The sequence below is a fragment of the Cupressus sempervirens genome, chromosome 8 (genome assembly GCF_028749045.1).
Source record: "Cupressus sempervirens isolate cs-2001-9-10 chromosome 8, ASM2874904v1, whole genome shotgun sequence".
NCBI lineage: Eukaryota > Viridiplantae > Streptophyta > Pinopsida > Cupressales > Cupressaceae > Cupressus > Cupressus sempervirens.
The window spans coordinates 239,061,935-239,081,055 of record NC_143125.1 but is presented as its reverse complement, the minus strand read 5'-3'; the positions used below and the strand labels follow the sequence as shown (position 1 = coordinate 239,081,055).

Below are 19,121 nucleotides of genomic sequence, written 5' to 3'. Positions count from 1 at the left end.
CACAAATGGGTTTTAGTTGCTATAGATTACTTTACCAAATGGACAGAGGCAGTTGCATTAAAGGACACCATAGAATCTTTAGTTGTTGAGTTCCTTGATGGAATTGTGACTAGGTTTGGTGCCCCTTCAACCATTATTTCAAATAATGCAAAATCTTTTGTAGGAGCTTAGATTTGTGCATGGGCAGTTGACCATAATATCTACTTGAGCACATCCTCAAACTACTATCCTCAAGGTAATGGTTTGGTTGAGTCCTCTAACAAAAATCTGATTAAGATTATGAAAAGAACTATAGAGGATAACAAGAGGTGTTGGCATCAAAAGCTGAGGACTGCACTGTGGGCTTATAGAATAACACCTAAGAGCTCAATAGGAAACTCACCATTTATGTTGGTATATGGCAGAGAGGCAAGGCTTTCAATTTCATTAGAATTCCCATCCCTAGAACTAGCTCATCAGCTGGAGCTAATTGAAGATGATGCCATGACAGTAAGAATGGCTGAGCTGATGGAGCTAGAAGAGAAAAGAAGTCAGGCCATACAAACCCTAGAAACACATCAACAATAGGTAAAAAAGAGTTTTGACAAGAAGGCTAGGGTCAGAACCTTCAGAGAGGGTGACTTAGTTTTAAAGTGGGATGCAGACAGGGCAAAACCAGGGAGACACTCAAAATTTGATGCACTATGGAGTGGTCCCTATTTGATTGTCAGTTGCAAGCAGGCCAATGCTTTTCAATTAAGCAAGCCTGGTGGTCAAATTTTTCCTATCCCGGTCAATGGGATCCATCTCAAGCCATGTCTCTGATAAGGATTGAAGTTTCATGTACATATGTAGCTTATGTTTTGTTTCCTATAGTTTCTTCTTTTCCAAGAAGTGCATGAGCACAGGCTGTCTCTCTGTCAGGCAGCTAGTTTTTCAAAGTTTTGAAGGTTGCAGAGACAGGATTTTCCAAATGTTTTGCTACCGCAGAGGTAGGGCTAGGGTTTCGCAATGCATAGATCCAATTTTTTTTGTGACTCCATAGCCCAATGGATGTAGAACGCCACTAGGCACGTGCATAGCAGGCTTGCATCCCCTCTGAGTTGCCAGAAATGTTACCATTTTTGCCCCCCCCACCCCACCAAAATTTGAATTTAAATGCTTGCCCCACCCAATGGTCACCTTCCATATTTTGTATTATTTTAATGCCTACGAAATACCAAATAAAATGATTAAAACCTTTTTATTTTTTTTCGCTGGCCGCAACTTTCCTTGCCGTCAGATCTTGTGAGATCAACGGATGTCGCTACCTCGCTATGAAAAGTTGTGAGGTTGTTTCCAATAGCGACATAGCGAGTACCAAGAATTATGGAAAGTGGGACTAGAATGTGAAGGGGCAATGGTCAGGATTTTTTTTTTGGCTAACTTTCCAGCCATGTGCAAGTACTATCAAAATAGGAGAGGGACCCAATGGAAACAGCCGGGAGACGTCATTGGAATTAAAAGTTTTCTGACACTCGCTATTGAAAAACTCAGGCATCTTGTTGTTAGCAACATAGCAAGGCACCATGAAGTGAACATGATGGGGCCATAGGGGACGTGGAAGGATGAATGTGATTGAAATAGGGTTTTGTTCCACCAGTTGTGTAGATTTTTTTTATGTCATCAGTACCCTGGACCCACACTCCTTCCGTAAACACATGAGGATTTTTGATCGTCAAGTTAGTCTTGATCGATCGTCGCTATCTCGCTATGGGGAGTTACTCAAAGGTTATGCATGGTGAGATAGTGACTCAGCGACATGTGTTCTTGTGGGGCTAGAAGTATTAAGGGAAAAGCATAGTAATATGGAAAGTCTTTCATGATTGTCAAATCAAGCAAAATCAACGCTTGTCGCTAACTCGCTATGGAAAGGTGCTCAAAAGTTATGTATAGCGAGGTAGCGAGTGCTTTCCATGTGGATTATGGGTCCTGTTTCCCTTGGCGGGCCACAAAAGTGAAGACTTACTAGACAAGTTGAAAAAGGTCAAGTTCCTATTGGTTGGTACAGTGACATGTTGGGTGTACCTTTAGGGCCGTCAAATGGTGGTAGATCGACGTTTCTCGTTATGTCGCTATGAGGAAATGATTGATATTTAACTATAGCGACATAACGACAAGGGAGCCACCATATTTCTATTTAGGGATGCATCAAATGTCTTCCACATGATCGATCTTGAATCAACGATGATCACTATCTCGCTATGGAAAGTTGCAAGTTGTTTACTCATAGCAACATAGCGAGTACGGACCCACCACTTCTTCAGGGTACTTTGTGCAGTTTTTCCATCTTTGATTTGGTCTCAGATTGATGACCATCACTATCTCGCCATGAAGAGTTGCTCGGAGGATATGTATAGCGAGATAGCGATTCAGCGACATGTGTCCTTGCGGGCCCAGGGACATAATACTGCAGTTGGCATTAATAGTTAGAGGCTAGCAGTTGGGAGACTGCCACAGTCAGGGTTCTGAGGAGGTGGTGTAGTTAATTATGGAAATATGGTCAACCGCAGGAAGACTCTGCGAGGTGGCAAAATGAAATGAAGTCATTGGTCCACGTGGCTCATCCTAGTGGCATAATTTAGTTGACTGTTTGACCTTGCTGATTCATGAGCTAGAAACAAGGGAAATCAAGTTTTGTTCCACGATCTGATCCTTGTGATCAATGCCAACCACTCTTGGATGAATGTTGAACTTAGTGAACTCGGGAGAACACTCCACCCCCCAATTGATCCATCTACTTGGTCAGAACTGTTTAATGGTGTCGTTTCTATCTTCTCAAGGCCCTGTTTCAACACAAATCAAATTTCATTGCATTTACATCTGTGTCGAGGTTAGATTTTCCCTAAATCTGCATGATTATTCTTTATAGGACTTAATGGCAATGGTTGTAGAGTAATTTCAGTCAAAAAATATCTCAATTATGCCTAAGCTATAAAGGCAATTTTTGAAGATTTTGTTAAGGTCGACTCTTCTCTGACTTCTCTAATATTGCTCTGCAATTTCATGTGTAAATTCCCTTTGCCTCTGAACTGTATGACATTCTGTCTTATCTCCTGCAGCCATTAATGTGAAAGTGCAAGAACTATTTGCCTCTCATTGGTGTTTTGTGGAGATCTGCAATCTACATGACTGTATCTCTTTTGGCCTATGAATGGTATATAAGTGAATCCTCTCTTTCCTTGTGTCATTCATTTGGGTTTTTTGATCTTCATGTGATTGTTAGATTAAAGAAAGTCTGGATGTGTATATCTTTTGGTGTCATGATGGTTTAATAGTGCATGTATGGGCAGAGATTGGTTTGAACACTCTATTTTGGTGCATCACCTCCTTAGGTTAGAGCAGGTAGATTTTTTTTTCATGCATTCCTTCTCTATTTTCCTCTCCAAGAGTAGTTAGGTGCCCCCTGATAGTAAAGGAAGTCGGCCTTCTCCAGAGACTCAACCTCACAGTTCAAGTCCCACAGCTTGGAGGTTGTTTCCATGTTTCACAAGGTTGTCCTTAGGTAAAAACTTTGAATGCGGGTGCAAACCTCTGTGACAATAGTTTTTCTTATACCATTAAGATCTGACTGTCAGATGTCACTGCTATATGTGTTTGTGCAAATGTTCCTTTCTATCTGTTCTTGTATTTCTATGATGGATGGTTGTATTATTGTATTGTATTTGATTTCATAAGATCTTAAGAAATGATGTATTATATTTCATGATGTATATTATTTCAGCCTTTCATACCTTGTGACCTGTATAGTGGATGATTGTGCATTCTGTTTATTGCCAAGTGGCATCATATATTATTGTATATTATTTAAATTGATTCATACTGGTATATTATTATTTGATGTGGATTTATTATATATTAGATTTATTATTAATTAAAATTAAATGTGATTCAACGTCATGGGACTCTTAAGAATTGTAATTTGTTTTATGGTATGTGCTTATGTGAATTCCAATTGCTTCTGCTATGTTATAACTGTTGTTGTTAAGTTATTATCTTAAACTTTAAGTAAAAAAGTTTGGAAAATTTAGTAAAACTTTAGGTTAACTTCTTTTGGGTCACATGGTGGGGCATTACATGAATGTTGGTTTAGTGAATTGTGAAGCGGATTTGGTTAGGGGTCATTCTACCAATGCACTAGGTATTTTATTTGCCTTTGATATATCTTTTGGTGCACGTTTTTGGGAAGGAGATCCCGCAATTTTCCTTGGTAATATGTGACATTCCCTCCACTTCTAGTGTCCCCTCCATGCACTTGGTCAACACCTTTATTTTCAAAAAAAATTGGTGGGTTACTGGTTTGTTGGGACCTTTGTTCACTGTGTCCATTCTTATTGGCACACATTTATTTGGGGGTCTCAAACTCGTAGTTTTTTCACCTTCATTATTGGTGGCTTGAAGGCTTCTATTGTTTGAGGCATTTTTGCCATGCACAATTGGAATTTATTATGCCCATCGACAGTTTGGACATGTAGTTAGCAGTTTCAAATTCCACCTTTCTTGGTGTCTTTGGCTAGTTGTGTCAGTTTGTGGGATCTTCATTGATGGATTTATGGAAAAAGGCCCATGAACTTGATTTGGCGACCCTCTTTCTTTGGCAGCACACATCTCAATCAATTTGGGTCGCATGTCATGAATTCCATCCACTCACTAGCCACATGGTCTCCCATCATCAACATTATCTCTAGTAAATTTTGTTGGTATTTTTGTTTGGACTCCTTGTTATCTCCTTAGTATTTACATGCTTTGTTTGGTGGAGGCAATTTTTTTGGTTTTGTTTGTGGAAATAGACTTTTGGGTGGAGCACTCTTAGATGGGCTACTTCTCTCAGCTCGTATGCATGCCTTTTATTGGTATTGATAAAAAAAATTTCCAGTGAATAAAACTTTACCACCCATATTTTTTATTTCAAACATGTGATTTTATGACCACCAAATTTCATTTTCCAGCTTCGGCTCAAAATCAAGAGACAACTATTTTCCAAGCTCTTGGTCTTTTATCAACAAAAAATATTTTCCAGCGAAGAGGACTTTTTTAGGCATTTATTTTTCCTTGATGGTTGTTTGAATGTCATAATTATGCTTGTCACTTGCTAACATCTACATTGCATTGGCACTCCTATCACCTCTTTAGGCTCTATTTGGACCTACCTTCGCATTTTTGCTCATATTTTGGGCATACAAACTCTATTTTTTGGAAATGAGATATAGCCAGAAAGAGGGCTCCAAGGCCGTCACAGTGGTACAATTAGTTTTTAGATTTGATGCTTTTTTATGGCTTTTTCTATTGTCAAATGTATGAGTACAATTTTGCACTCTAGGAGACATATCTTGAGCATTCGATCTCCGATTTGGGAATTCTATATATCATTGGAAAGGTCTTTCTGAGCTATTTCCAATGATGCCAATTGTTTTTCTAGATTATGCTCTAGGCACATTCTATTCAATCTTCTGCATTTTTGCATTCTGGTGGATATCTTTGTTGTTTCAGGTCTAAAGATCAATTTCGTTGCTTCAGAAGATTCGTCATGACTTGTACTATCTATTGTATTAGTCTTATGTCTCTTCTGGACTTTTTAGACATCACTTATATGCATTCTTGCAAATACATTGAGATAAAGTGCCATATTGCATCTGTATTTTTATTTCAGTTGTTTTGCCTTGTTTTGCCTTCTGATCCGAGCAATGTCATCTGAGGATACTCATGCAACTTATTGTATTCTTTGGATTCATTATATCTTGTACCTTATTGTACATGCACTACTTATGATTAAAGTGCGATGGGGGGTTGATGTTTTTCCTTTGTTTGCAATCTTCCTTTGTCCAATGAGCTTCCCTTATGTGATATTAGCCTCATGACATGTTTGAGATTGATCATCTCAGTACACACATATGTACCCTTTTGTGCATCTTGATTGTGGTTCGTTGACTTGTAGTTCTTTTTGCACACTTTTCTAGTTTCCTATCACCTCACCCTTGTCTACATCAAGGGTGTTCTTCTATTGTTTCTCATGCTTCCTTGGTTAGATGGTGTGAGCTATACATTTAGTTTTTGTTCCTATGTACTAGGCGGATGCAATGGCTAGGTAACTATGCATTTTAGTGAGATGGATCATTTACCATATAGACACTCTTCTTTTGGTTCCTACTTTGGTTGTAGCCTTCCATGTTCGATTGATTTACTCTTTAGGATTTGGTGTTTTGTGTGCCTCCTGATTCGATGTAGATTAGTCTTCTCTACCTGGTCAGGTTCTATTTCAATGGAGGTTCTTCATATCAGTAGTTACTTTCGACAGAGCTTTGTAGCTTCTACATGCTTTAGTGGTGTTCTTCATGATCATCTTTTGTTCCTATCTTCTGGGACATTCCCTAGTTTGGAGGCTTCTTCAGTCCTTCACTAGTTCTTTTCAACATTATTTCCATCTCTTTTTGGAGTAGGGTTTTTCCCATGTGGTTTTCTTTATTTCTCCTCTTTTTAGAGATTTGGTTGTGCTTAGGTACCTCATTAGGCTTTGTTATCGGGACCCAAATCTACTTTTTGTAGTAGTTTCTAGGGCTTTAGCTACTCCCTAAGTTTATCTTAAGGGGAGTGTTAGAGTAATTAAATATTTCCTAATTAACTCTAGTTTGCTTAAGCTAAACTTTAGGCATCTAATAGTTCATTCTTTTATTAATAATTATAATGCAACCTAGGTTAGACATTCTTTTACGATTTTGATTTCCTTTATAAAGATGATCTCTCTTTGTAATTATTACTCAATTCACTTTTGATAACAACAATTTCTCTTTTTTCTCGTCAAGAATGTCTCATCTATATTGAATTTGGGAATTCCAACCTCCATAGCTTTTGCTTCTCTCTTTTTGTGACAGGCGTTTGCATGCAGGTGATTCTTGGAGCTGTGGGGTTGATTTTGTACCTTGAATAGTTCTATGTTGTTTGAAATGAGATCACAAGTGTTGATGAAATATCATAACTCTAAAATGACCTAAAAGGACATCATGAAAGACATACTTGCATAATGATTATTGTAGCTTGCCAAAGTTATTTCTTGAAATAATTGAATGATTTGACTTGGATGAGTGCTTGAATTATAGAACTTAGATGAATGCTTGACATGCATGAATGGTTAAAACTGGATAAATAATTAAATTCTTGAACCTTGAATTAATATATTGGTAATAGATGTTTGATTAAATTATTGGATGCCAAAATTAGAGAGGTATCATTTATCTTATACATCTCTAATTCATTTCAAGGCTTACAACTCATAGCTTAGGTCAATTGAGATTTGGATATCCAATTGAAAACTGAAGAGCTTTCCATTATTCAAACTTGGACCATATTTATGTGGAAGGTGATGGAAATTATTTCAACACTCCCCTCAAGATTTGTGACGAGGACTTAATCGACTTGTGTGTATTGTAAGTTGAGTAGTTGTATTGGGCATTGATATATCGACCTTTTGGTGCAATGACAACCCCACTCTAATAAGTGGTAGCAAAGCTTGGTCACAGGTTTGAATCCTCAAACCCTCAAGCAACACTGAGGGGGAGATTGTTGAAAATTTGTTCAACGCTCCCCTTGGGATTTGTGGCAATGACTTAACTACCTCCTATGTACTGTAAGTTGAGTGGTTGTATTGGACATTGATAGATTACTCTTTTGGTGCAACGACAACTCCACTCTAATAGAAGGAGGCACCTCCTAATTTGTGAGGTGATTAATTTTGTCCTACCCATTTTCAGGCATCTTGTTCTAGGAAAAAGGGCCTGAAATTGAAATAAATACTAAAATACTACCCAATTCAAATTATGGTCATTGAATGCTAGAGGATGATAATATTTGAAATAATGAATGGGACATACGTATAATTAAGGGGTCCTCACAGAGATTTGATAATGTTGAATTAATAAAGGGGACATGCACTTAAATTAATTAATTAATTAATTACAACTGGAGAATTTAATTTGAAGGAGCACAACCATTAAAGAGGGAATCTTATAAATAAATCAAATTAATAATTGACAAATATTTAAATATTTATCACCTAAATGCATAACAAGGCTTTTTGACGCATAGAGGAATGCACACAAAGTAAAATGGGTCCTAAATAAGAATAAATTGTACACCTTAGTAATGTTCTCACAATTTATGACATTACAAGATTGCATCCATCACCAACCCCCAACAACCCCCCCCCCCCCTTCTCTCTTTCAATCCACTCTATATGTCTCTAATTCACTCCCTCCCTCATTATCATTGTCGTTCTCTTTATTATTCTCTCCCTTTTTTCTCTAGATCTCCTCTCTACATCATCACCTCTCTCCTACTCTATCTATTTATATGCATCACCCCTCTCCATACCCAACAAGGTCTCTCACCTCTCTATCTTTCCTCTCTCAAGTTCTCTCCCTCATCAATTAACCCCCCTCTCTCTCCACCCTTCATCCTTCCCTAATTATTTTACTACCTCCACCTTATTATAAAAAACCTATACCCTAAGCCCATACCACATAAATTCTAGGAAGAGAGAGAGAGAGAGAGAGAGAGAGGGAGAGGGAGGGAAGGAGAGGGATCTATTAGTATTCTTTGATAATTTCTACCTATTTCAATTTGAACATGTTAACCTTTGTGGCTTGTGCATTTGATAAAAATTACACGATAATGCCATATTTAGGGTAATGATGCCAAATAGAATTGACAAACATCACCACAATAATTTATTCTCTTTAAGAAAGGATTGACCACCACCATTTATTTTCCTTTTAATAAATTTGTTTATTACTATATTAGGTCTTATGATTGAAGAATCCTATCTATCATCTTCTTCTCTTTCAATAAGGATTCAACCCTACCATTCATTTTACTTTTTTATCGATTTGTATATTTGGATATCAAGTTTTATGCTTGCAAAATCTTATCTACCATCTTTTAGTCTCTTTCACTAGTTGTGTCTAGAACCATTATTTAGTTGTATATTCTTCAAATAGCCCCTTCCACAAAGAACACAATCTTTTGTATAAAAAATGTCCAATTGCTAGTTAATTATTGAGACAATTGCTAGATTTCTTTTTTCCTTAAAAAGAAGAAGAAGGATAAACACTTTGACATGGAGTTATGAACAACTCAGACCACAAATGGAGGACCTCTTGTCTAATAGAATTTGAAGCTTGATGGTAAGTACAACAAAACAACAACTTAACCATCATAACATACCAACATTAACTTAAGAAAATTATTAATTAATTAAATAATCTGAACAATAATAACTAGTTAAATATATAAAAAATAAAAATAATGGGTGCATCGACATAAAACCAACTTATATTAAAAGTCAGGTGAAGCATAAGCGACTTGGAAGATCCTAGCCATGGTAACATAACTTACAAACAAACTGAACAAAAAAACCTTAGATATGTCCGATTAGTTAACATTAGAACAGCCGACTCGCCAGCCAGGATGGAAAAATGAATCAAAAGAGGTTTGAGAGAAGGCCGACGTCAACTAGGATCGTGCATCATAAAAACTATATGGTTAGCGGTCTCTACAAGGAAGTTCAACATCCACTGTTTTTATCCCATTGGTGACGAGCATTTGTATGCATAATTCCCATTTTCATCGTTGATTCCTTTGTCAATATAGTGTCTTATACTCCACGATATGAAATACAAAATGTGGATGGCCATATCATTTACGAGCATAGACAGTGGCAAAGTTCTATGCAATGGAAGGCCGAGGCCAGAGAGGAAGAGGAAAAGGAACAGGCCAACGCCAAAGCCAAGACTTATTAGGCCTAGGTAGGGGAAGGGGAAGGGGAAGGGGAAGAGGAAGAGAAAGAGATCTAGGTCGAGGTCGAGGTCGAGGTCGAGGTCAAAATCGAAATCGAAATGAAGATGAAGGTCAAGATGAGGAACGTCAATGGCAGAGAACAGGTCGTGAGAAGGGCCATAGAAAAGGGATTAATCCTAGACCTGTTACTCCCACTCTGGAGTTCCTCCCTTCACCCACCGTGGACGGGGATAGGACTCCATCCCTCTCCTTCCAAGGAAAGAACCCTTCCAAGCCAGCACCTTTGAATCCATGTAAGTGATATTCTTGTACATGGTTACCTACCAATTTCCATTCCTCTTCTTTAACCAGGTTATTATTATTTATTCCATAGTATGTTACAATTTCTTCTCTGTATATTGAGATTATGAATTGAAAAACTCCTTTTAAAAAGAGTGAAACAACCACCACACTATTTGTCCAAATTTATGTAGTTTTCATTTGAACTCTTGTGTTTCAATTTAATTTCTCAATAGATCTTGACACCATCAAGTTTCTTAGATTTTAATGAGAAGGGAAGTTAGAAATGTTTAGAAACATGTGCACATAACAAAACAGTAATGAATCTACCATAGAGGACAAAGTCATACTAAACTTTAATCAGAAGTGAAACAACAGAAACACGCTTTTTTTCAAGAGTCTCTATTATAATGTAAGTACTTCATTTTAGTTCTTCTATATGGACGGACCTTAATATCGTCAAGGATCTTAACATGCAGCCAGAAGGAAAACTCGAAACATTTCCAGACATAAATATATGACAAAACCATTATATCGCATACTAATGAATCCATGGCAGATGAATCCATGAGCGAGGACAAAGTTATAGCTGGCATATCAAATGAGACTACCATTATTTCTTGTAGTAATAAATCCATCATATAGGACAAAGCCATAGTTGTCATTTGCTGTAAACTTTGGATGTCACAAAACCATCTGTGGCGATGTCAAATCACTTCTAGATTAAATTCACAGATACTATTAGAACATATTCAACTTCTCGCTTCCTTCTCAACTTGGAAAACTAGCTCTGCACAAATGTATCGTCTGAACTGTGCTATACTTCATTAAACCTCAGATGCATTAGCTTACACTTCATAGTGCAATATTTATTGATGTATCATCTGAACTGTGTGACACTTCAGACTGCAATCATTGATGAAGAGATACCAAAGTAACATTTCTTATACAAATGTTTGTGTATGAGAAAAATGAAACCAAATGATTTTGAGAATGTGTTTATGGGAAGATCTTTTATTTTAATGAAATAAAATGTTTCGACTCGTTGAATAAAAACATAAGAGACACTTTGAAATATACAGTTTCTATTCATTTGTTTTTGATTGAGGGTTAAAACATGGTTTTTACAGGAGACTTGAAATTCCAAATGTCTTTACAAAATAGGAAATAAAGTTTGTCAGAATAAATTGTGCTGGAAGAGAAAACCAGCACCCCCATGCAACAGACAACCCATAAACAACTAGCAAACTAATTATGACCAGCACCGAAACCAAATGACATAATTATGTTAAAAACACAAAAAGGCAAAAAACCATAAGACTAAATAACCAAGCCAGCATTGAGCTAGTTCCATCAGCAACTCCTCCTCTTTTTCCTTGATCTTCTCTACGGCCGCTTTGACATCATCTATGATCTGTTATTCAGTCTTAGCCTTCATCTTCTCAGTAGAAAATCTGGTTCTTTTCTTGACTGTAGCCTCTTGCCTGCTCTTAGCCTTGTCTAGGTCCTGCACTACGATGTTGCTCACATGAATGTCCACATTACTAACAAGTTTATTCATACTCTCTACCAAGGCTTCCAACAGCTTTAGGTAATTATTAACCATAGTAGAGGATTTCTAAATTTTCAATTATATCAACCAGCTCTTGAATCTTAACCTCCACATCATCCCCAACATTACAAATAAGAGATTTTTTTTACAACAAATTACTTTATGTCATTGTAATTAATAATTTAATTGTTGATTTATATTTCTTTAGAAGCAATTTTTAATAACTCATCTCTAGTCTCACTCAAGCAAGCATAATCTAAATTGGTATTAAGAGTATTATTCATTCTTATGAAAGAGAAAAATTAGTGTGAACCTCATGAATTTGACTAAAAAACTATATAATAGAAACAATTTTTAAGAACTCATTTCTAGTGAAAAATGGTGCTTGTCAGTGGATCTTTGATCTACTAGTGAAGTTAAATGGTTCTCAATGAGACCACGACGAATCAAGTCTTGTTGAGTAAAAGGCTTTGACACCATAAGGGATGAGGTTGAGATCTGTCCTAGGAGATTTTGGTGTGGCCTTCGCTGGTTGATAGTTCACAGACTTCATGCCTCTGCTGGGTTGTCTCTCAGAACTAAAACCTCTATAAAAAAAGAAAAAATACTTCACCTCAATAAACATTACTTAAATCAATACTAACTATACTATTTATTCTTATGAGAAAGAAAAGTTCTTTATATTTTTGATCCAGTAAAAAAAAAATCACAAACAGAAAAATAAGAAATAGTTTCAATCTATTTGTTGATAAATATAACATTTTTAACATAACAAATTAAATTATAACTTTACTATTAGAAACAATTTTAGAAAACCCACAATAAACATAATCTAAATTAATACTCGCTATACTATTCATTCTCATAAGGAAAAAATAAGGTTGACATGAACCACACTGATCTTATAGAAAAGTATCAAATTGATTTCTTGGTAGCAATGTCATAACTTATTTGTTTTCTATATTTATAGTTTTGTTATCATGTAATTCATAGCGTTTTTGGAGTGTACCTGGATAATTGATCATAGGTTTTTCTGGTGAACAAGCAGCCAAAGCGGAGAGTCATGATTCCAAGCTTGCCAATTCTTCCCCAAGCAGTTGCACCGGGGGTGATTTGAAGCCAGTGAGCAGACCCGACAAGGGAGGGAAAAACGGGTGCATGCAAATCAGCCTCATTGCAAATCATTTCGTCGTCAAATACGACCCATCTCTGCAAATCTTCCTCTACGACGTGGACATGTCGCTCAGATCCACAACACACAGCCCCACCATATCCAGAACAGACGCCCATGAAATCAAAAACAGATTATTTGAAGACCATCCAGCTTTGAAGAAGGCAACGCCCATCTACGATGGAAAGAGGATGCTCTACTGTTTGCTCCCTTCACTGGAAGGCGAGTATTACGTGAAGCTAATCAGCGGTGAAGCAAAAGAGTACAGAGTAGTTCTGAAGTTCAGTAAGAAACTCGACGGGCACAAATTAGCAGAGTTTCTGAGCAGAGGTCTGAAGAACCACTCAAGCTGGGAGTTGCTACAAGCAATGGGTTTGGTGATAAGAGAGCATCCAAGCAAGAAGAGGATTGTAATAGGGAGCAGTCTTTATGATCAAGATCCCCAACGCCATATATTTCTCACTGGCGGCGCAGTGGCCGCAATTGGGTATTCATCGAGTCTAACTCCCACAGCAAATGGTCTTTCCGTCAAGGTGGATTACTCAGTTGTGGCCCTCCACAAGAGCAAAATTCCAGTGTTGGATTATCTCAAGGAGAGGATGGGTAGAGTGGATTTTCAGAGTTCCAAGGGGAGAAAGGAGGCAGAGAGGATTCTGAGGGGACTGAAGGTGAGTGTGATTCATAGGCGTACAAAGCAGAAGTTTAGTGTTCGTGGATTGACAAGAGAGAGTGCCAGACAACTTAGCTTCAGGATTGGAGAAAGAGAGGAAGTGAGGCTTGTGGATTACTTTGGGCAGCGTTATGATAGGAAGATTCGATTGCTGGATCTGCCTTGCTTGGATGTCAGCAAGAACCCGGAGAGGCCGAATTTTGTTCCCATGGAGCTCTGTGAAATCTGTGAGGGCCAGACGTTCCCCAGAGATGATCTCAATTCTCTTCAGTCTAGGAAGTTGAGGGAAGTGACTTGCGCTAGCGTTCAGGACAGGTATCATAAAACCATTGGCATCATGAAGGAAAAAGACGGGCCTACAGGGTAAGTTCTGCCTCAAGATCTCATGTCTTCTGAATAGGTTTCTTAAAATTAAATTAATAGAATGGATCATCACAAAATATAGTTAATTGTATTAAACCAATAAATTGTAATTTTATTTAAATTAGTTATATTATTTAATGGAGTAATATCATATGCCCAGACTTAGCCTTGATATTAAGAGATAATTTTTAATATCATATGCCCAGACTTGATATTGGACCGGATTCTTTAAACAAATTAATTGCGTGGATCAATTTACTCATTTTCTTTTCCTGGACTTGATTTTTGCTTGGAAGCATTAGGTCATATTGAGCAAGGCCTCAAGGCTTGCACTATTGTTTAAATTCTCAAGGGTTGCAACATTCTTTAAAACAAATCATGGATCACCTGGACAGTGAGGATGAAGATTGTGGGACACTTTGTGGGTTAAATTCAGACGAGTCATGTAGAAAAGCCACAGATTCTTTGATAATTTGGGGGCAAAAAATTATTACATAACCTTTCAGCCAATTTATCCTGCATTAAATGTTCTGGCAACATTTCAGCTTCAATTTCTTGTTTACGAATTTCACCTTCCCCAATCCCCATCGAAATATAGCATGTAGGTTCATCAAAGTTATGCGAACTAAATTCTCTATTATCTTTACTGATCTTCAAATCTTCCTCACTTTGGCGTACCGCCTTATTACCATCTGAATTTCCATTGCCTTCCTCTATCAAAGAATCTGTGGCTTTTCTACATGACTCGTCTGAATTTAACCCACAAAGTGTCCCACAACCTTCAGCCTCACTGTCCAGGTGATCCATGATTTGTTTTAAAGAATGTTGCAACCCTTGAGAATTTAAACAATAGTGCAAGCCTTGAGGCCTTGCTCAATATGACCTAATGCTTCCAAGCAAAAATCAAGTCCAGGAAAAGAAAATGAGTAAATTGATCGACGCAATTAATTTGTTTAAAGAATCCGGTCCAATATCAAGTCTGGGCATATGATATTAAAAATCATTTTTTAATATAAATGATTCACAAGAACAAATGGAGTACTTAGCCTTTCCAACAAGTAACCAATCCCAATTCTACTCCAACTCATATGTGCTTAACCATACAGATTTCCTAAATCAAACTCACTTAACTTACAACCCCATTTAAAAAAGATCAACTAAACATTATACCTTACAAACTATTCATTGTTTCTCAATAGCCTTAAAAATACATCTTCTCATAACACTAATTTTTAATTGCTTTAATAATTATATCTATCCACATTGTTTACACTCGTTTTCTAAACATGAGTATACTAGAGTTTGAATTTCTTTGTTGCAGAGGTCCAGTTCTTGAGAAGTATCGCATGTCCGTGGGTTCAGAAATGACAGGTGTAACCGGCCGTGTGATAGCCCCACCAAAGCTGAGGCTGGGAAACAGCTGCGAGATCATTCCACAACACGGTGACTGGCAATGGAACCTCCACAACCGTCAACTCTTCGACCCAAAACCAATTCAAACATGGGGAATCCTCTCTTTCTTCCAAAACCCAAAAGATGTCAAGCAGAGAAAAACAATGGAGAATTTCTGCGGCTTAATGGTGGCGAGATTCCAAGAGCTGGGCATCCGAATGGCACAAAACCCAACAGTCTTGGAATCAAAATCACTATCAATGCTGGACAAGGTGCCGCATCTGAGAAACTCTCTTCTGTCGATACACAGAAAAAGCAAAGGCGAGCTGCAGATACTGATCTGCATGATGGGGGCCAAACACAGCGGATACAGAAACCTCAAGCTCATCTGTGAAACAGAGATAGGACTCCTCACACAGTGCTGCGACTTCGAATGTGTTCAAAGATTCGACGACGACACCAGATTCTGCTCAAGGTACTTGGCAAACCTTGCCCTGAAAATCAATGCGAAAGTGGGCGGGAGCAACGTGGCACTCGCTCAGACACTCCCACGGTTCCGGAACTCCCACGTGGTCTATTTCGGCGCCGACGTGAACCACCCAGGGCAGCGAAGTGAAAAATGCCCGTCAATAGTAGCCGTCGTGATGAGCATTAACTGGCCGGAATCGAACCGTTACATAGTGAGAATCCGGTGCCAGGAGAGCTGCAAGGAGGAGATCGAAGATCTGGGAGAAATGTGCAAGGAATTGTTGTCGGAATACTTGAAGAGGAATTCGAAGCTGCCGGAACGGGTAGTTTTCTTCAGAGACGGCGTGAGCGAGGGGCAGTTCATGAAGGTTTTGAACAAGGAGCTGAAGGATCTGAAGAGGGCTTTCGGTCAGTTTGAAGATGGCCGGTACAATCCAACCGTTTCGCTCATTGTGGCGCAGAAGAGGCATCACACGAGGCTTTTTCCACTGGGTAACGTGGGCACTAAATCCGGCAATGTGCCGCCGGGAACAGTTGTGGATAGTGTGATTGTTCATCCCAGGGAGTTTGATTTCTATCTGTGCAGTCATTATGCGCAGTGGGGGACTAGCAAGCCCACGCATTATCATGTTCTCTGGGATGAGAATGGATTTGGGTCCGACGAGTTGCAGAAGTTGATCAATGACTTGTGTTACACGTACTCCAGATGTACAAAGCCCATCTCGCTGGTTCCTCCGGTGTATTACGCGGATCTTGCTGCCTACAGAGGGCGCCTCTATCTCGAGGCTGTCGCAAACTCATCTTCTTCTTCTTCCATTTCTCCGGTTTTTCCAAAGATTTGCCAGAGTATTGAGGGTGAAATGTTCATTTGAAGAAAGAGAGGAGCTTGTTCCAAGAAGAAAAGTGAGACGAGTTTGTCAAAGAATATGCCCTCATTTACAATGCTGTCTTGAAGCCCCATAGATCTTTGCAGTGTTTTGCAGGTTCCTGTTTGATTTGAGAAGTTCAAGTTTTTGTGGTACATAATCTATTGAGTTCCTATAGTTCATGCCTTTTTATGATGAGGTCCAGGTTAAGTTTTGTAACTATGATTGGGATAGATAGTAGGTTCATAGTTCTCTTTTGTTTTTCTTATGACAGCAATGATTAAGTTTGTTTCATTCTCTGAAGGCAGTTCTCTTCTATTTTTCATAATGAAAAACATGATTAAGTTTGTTTCATTCTGTGAGGTTTCAAGACGTGTAAAACTTTTAATCTTAATACATTTTGCTGGCTTTCGCCCCTTTAATTATTAAAAAAATCTTTTGAGTTTTATTCATTTCTAATGAATTAGTTTAGTTTTTACTGTTACATATGAATGAGGTGGTGATGAATGAGTATAGAAATTATCAGTATTAGGGGACACAATACAGTAGTTGTCCATACTTTAATGACTTTTATGTTTACTGTTATAGATCTCTCTAATTACTGTTCATAAAAAGCTTCAAAAAATGATAGTACATGTACTAATAGCCGATCACATATGTACTAATAGTTGATTTTTTTAACTTTCTTGGTTGTTGTTTGGTCCTTTTGTGTAAATAGTACTATTTTTTTGTGAGCTGTAATTGGGGGGTGAACATAACGGGTTGTTTTAAAATGTCACTATTAGGCCACCTTGCACTATAGAGTTCTACAAAGAGCTCCATAAATGTGGGAAAGTTGAAAAGTTGGCTTTAAGCTCTTCACTTATCTATGAAGGTTCACTAAAGAAATCGGCAAATTTCGACGTATGGATTAGGAGTTTTAGCTCTAGGTGCCTGAAGTTAACCCAGACCACTACTAGATCGTCTCCCCTTATTGTATTTTAGCCAATAAGAAATTTCTAATTTTCTTTGAAATTGTTTATTATAAATTTGTTTGAGAGGTCTTTTTTTTTTTTGGATATAATCTATGGAAAGTAATTTTTTGGTTTGTTAGATATTTGCTATACAGTAATGTAGTTTGCAAAGTCTAATCTCTATTCAACATAATCAATGGAAATTTAATAATTTGATATAAATTAATTTAGCTGATTGCTATGAATTAGTTTAGTTGGTGATTGCTATGAATTAGTTTAGTTGGAGAAATGTGATTTTTATGAGATATATTCTATTGAGTTCTATTCATTTGATATAAATTAGTTTAGATTGAGATTTTTAATTTGTATAATATGATCTTTCAATTCATATGAATTAGTTTGGTTTGAGAAATTGAACATATATTACGATGATCATATATGATTGTGAACAAAGATTATACAATCACATGAAACCCAATATTGTGAATGTCATCTAAAGATTATATTAATTAGATTCATTTGAGAAATCTATTTTTTGTAGGATATAATCTAGGGAGTTCTAGTCATTTGTAATAAACTAGTTTAGTATCAGAAATCTATATTTTTTTGTGGGATATAATCACGGGCTTGGTCATTTGTTATGAATGAGTTTAGTTTTCACTTTGCATATGAATGAGGCAATGAATGATGTGACAAAATATCTTTGCTAAGTATTTGTAATGGGCACCCTAGAATGCCCAAAAACTGAACCAATTGCCAAAATAGATTTTTTATGCAAACTGAAGATGGAACTGATGTTGAAATTATATTAATTCTCAAAATGATGAAATCAAGTACAAGCAATGTACTCCAAAGGCCAAACCCCAAGGGAATGATGTCTAGACTGTTACAAAAGAGGATGAACGTCCCCTATTGCCAAGAAACATATGTGATTCACACATCCAAGCTCTTATCAAATGTCATTCACAAAAATTTGATGCTCAACAATGAGACTTTCACCCCCATTTATCCTTTTCCTTCACCCTTCTAGAAGGAACTAAAACGTTAATCAATTGCAAGTGCTAGAAGCTTCCCCCTTCTAATAATTTATGCACTCTCTAGAAACTCTTCCCTTGCAATACAATAATTAAATGTGCTTCTAGAAAATTAAATTACTAGAGGCTTCCACCTTTCCAATAATTAATACACTCTAGAAGCTTCTCCCTTGTAATACAATAATTAATTAAATTAATTAAATATAAAGTCACTTTTTAATTTAATTTATTTAATGACTTTATAAGAAATTAATTTAATTTCCTCTTATGCTCCACTTAGACTTTGGAGAATGTGAAGGCTAAAAGATGGGGTCATTACAGTCCGCCCTCCTTGAAATTGCTTGTCCTCAAAAAATCTTAGTCCTATTTGTTGTAGCACCTGCTCACTCTCCCAGGTAGCATCTTCCTCTGGCAGATATCTCCATTTGACTAAATATTCTTTAATCAACCTACTTCGCAGAGTCCTTTCCCTAGTATCCAGAATAGCCTCAGGAATTAATACGAGCTTTCCCTCCTCATCTAATGGTGGTAATTCTGCTGAAGGCACAACTCTCTGACCTCTGGCT

General features: G+C 37.4%; 1 protein-coding gene across 1 annotated transcript in view; it reads left to right on the top strand.

Annotated features, from left to right (window-relative positions):
• LOC149542392 (protein argonaute 7-like) overlaps window positions 1-16,922 on the top strand; it is a 28,239-nt gene extending 11,317 nt beyond the window's left edge. The window contains exons 9-11 of the mRNA XM_089795725.1: window positions 9,722-10,100; window positions 12,666-13,842; window positions 15,164-16,922. Coding sequence (XP_089651851.1) covers window positions 9,722-10,100; window positions 12,666-13,842; window positions 15,164-16,574 — 2,967 coding nt within the window. The 3' untranslated portion in view covers window positions 16,575-16,922. The remainder of the gene's footprint in view (window positions 1-9,721; window positions 10,101-12,665; window positions 13,843-15,163) is intronic.
• The last annotated feature ends 2,199 nt before the right edge of the window (window positions 16,923-19,121 follow it).